The following is a 2,164-nucleotide window of genomic DNA, read 5'->3' as shown; positions in this document are numbered from 1 at the left end:
CCAGAAAAAAAACTAAAAATTCCAGGAAATATGCTATTAAAATTATTATATGAATATTTTTCAAAAAATATAATTTATTTAGATAAAAATAATTATATTGATCCTAATTTAATTAATTATTCTAAAATTAATTCGTTTATTAAAAGCACAATGCACCAAGAACTAATGAGTATATATAAAAATATGCTTTCTTTAGTAAAGACACAATATATTAATGATTTTACTGAAACTATTGAAACAAAAGGTAAAGTTTTACTATTTAATAATAAAAATTTTCATTTTGCAGAATACTGGAAAAATACACAACAGGCAAGAGAAATTTATGTTATTCGTATGCTTCCAATATATGATGTTAAAATAAAGTTAAAAAACAAATTACATGGAAAATCTTTTAATAACTTTTTATTAAATTTTTCAGAAAATAAAATTCAATTTTATAAAGAATCTGTTGATATTAGTAAAATTTCAAGAAATAATAAAATACCGTTATAAAAATTATAAAGCATATAATTTATAATTATATTTAAAAAGTATTTTAAATATTACATATACAAAAATTTTAATATTATTTAATGAGAAAAAATATGATAAAAGTTGGAATTGAGGCAATTAATTTGTATGGAGGCAGTGTATTTATTGATGTTATTGAATTAGCTAAATACAGAAAACTAGATACTGTGCGTTTTGAAAATTTACTTATGCAACAAAAATCTGTTTCTTTGCCTTATGAAGATCCAGTTAGTTTTGCTATTAATGCCGCAGCCCCATTAATTGATAATTTATCGAATATCGATAAAAATAGCATTGAGTTAATTATTACATGCTCCGAATCAGGAATTGATTTTGGAAAATCAATGAGCACATATATTCATCATTATTTAGGTTTAAATCGTAATTGTCGTTTATTTGAATTAAAACAAGCCTGTTATTCTTGTACAGCTGGTTTACAAATGGCGATTAATTTTATTTTATCTAAAGTATCTCCAGGTGCTAAAGCATTGGTTATTGCCACCGATATTTCTCGTTTTTTTGTTACAGAAGATAAAAATGAATTAACAATGGAATGGGCCTTTTTTGAACCAAGTGGAGGCGCAGGAGCTGTAGCTATGTTGATCAGTGATAAACCTGAAATATTTCAATTTGATATTGGTTCTAATGGATATTATAGTTTTGAAGTAATGGATACATGTCGTCCAATACCCGATAGTGAAGCCGGAAATGCAGATTTATCTTTGTTATCATATTTAGATTGTTGTGCTCAAAGTTTTAAAGAATATAAAAAACGTGTACCTAATGTTAATTATAAAACTTCTTTTGATTATTTGAGTTTTCATACTCCTTTTGGTGGTATGGTTAATGGTGCTCATCGTTATATGATGCGTCAACATAGCTCTAATATTGATAAAATTGATATTGAAAAAGATTTTCAAAAACGTGTAAAATTAGGTTTAATATTTTGTCAAAAAGTTGGTAATATTATGGGGGGAACTATTATGGTTTCTTTAATTAGTATTATTGAAAATGGAGATTTTAACTTTCCTAAGCGAATTGGATTATTTTCATATGGATCGGGTTGTAGTTCTGAATTTTATAGTGGTGTTGCAACATCTATTAGTCAAAAAAAAATTAAATTACTAAATATTAAAAAATATTTAGATTCTCGTTATCAATTAAATATAAATGAATATGAAGTATTAATAAAAGATAAAAATGTTGTTAAATTTGGTACAAGGGATGCAGTTTTAGACACTAATATTTTACCAAATATATGGAAATTTATAAAAAAATCATTAAAAAAAAATAATCAAAAAAGAATATTTTTAGTAGAAATTAAGGGATTTTATAGGCGTTATAAATGGTTTAATTAATTTAATTTTGCAAAAAATACATTTATTAAATCTTCAATTGTAGATACTTTAGAAAAATTAAGTAATGGAATTTTTATATTTAAATCTTTCATTGACATTATAATAATTTCAATTCTATCTACAGAATTTGCGCCTAAATCAACTAATTTTTTTTCATATGAAATTATATGTGGTGATATTTTGGGTAAAGTGTCTAAAATGTTTTTTTTAATAACATTAAAAATATTATTTTTTGTCATTGTTTTTCCAGTTCATAAATTTATAGGATGATTTTACATTCATATTATATTTATAAC

The 2,164-nt window shown here is 23.4% G+C and overlaps 1 protein-coding gene across 1 annotated transcript; it reads left to right on the top strand.

The window, feature by feature from the left end:
* Positions 1–469: 469 nt before the first annotated feature.
* Positions 470–1,887, top strand: LOC108253008 (polyketide biosynthesis 3-hydroxy-3-methylglutaryl-ACP synthase PksG-like). The gene has a single exon (XM_017446174.2). The coding sequence runs from the start codon at positions 573–575 to the stop codon at positions 1,866–1,868; it is 1,296 nt and encodes a 431-aa protein (XP_017301663.1). The 5' UTR covers positions 470–572; the 3' UTR covers positions 1,869–1,887.
* Positions 1,888–2,164: the final 277 nt, after the last annotated feature.

Source organism: Diaphorina citri, unplaced genomic scaffold, assembly GCF_000475195.1.
Source record: "Diaphorina citri unplaced genomic scaffold, Diaci psyllid genome assembly version 1.1 scaffold1122, whole genome shotgun sequence".
In the NCBI taxonomy this organism is placed as follows: domain Eukaryota; kingdom Metazoa; phylum Arthropoda; class Insecta; order Hemiptera; family Psyllidae; genus Diaphorina; species Diaphorina citri.
This window is presented reverse-complemented; position numbering and strand designations above follow the sequence as displayed.

Excerpts from the sequence above, each read along its gene's own strand:
- LOC108253008 (XM_017446174.2), top strand. The coding sequence starts at position 573 with ATGAGAAAAAATATGATAAAAGTTGGAATTGAGGCAATTAATTTGTAT.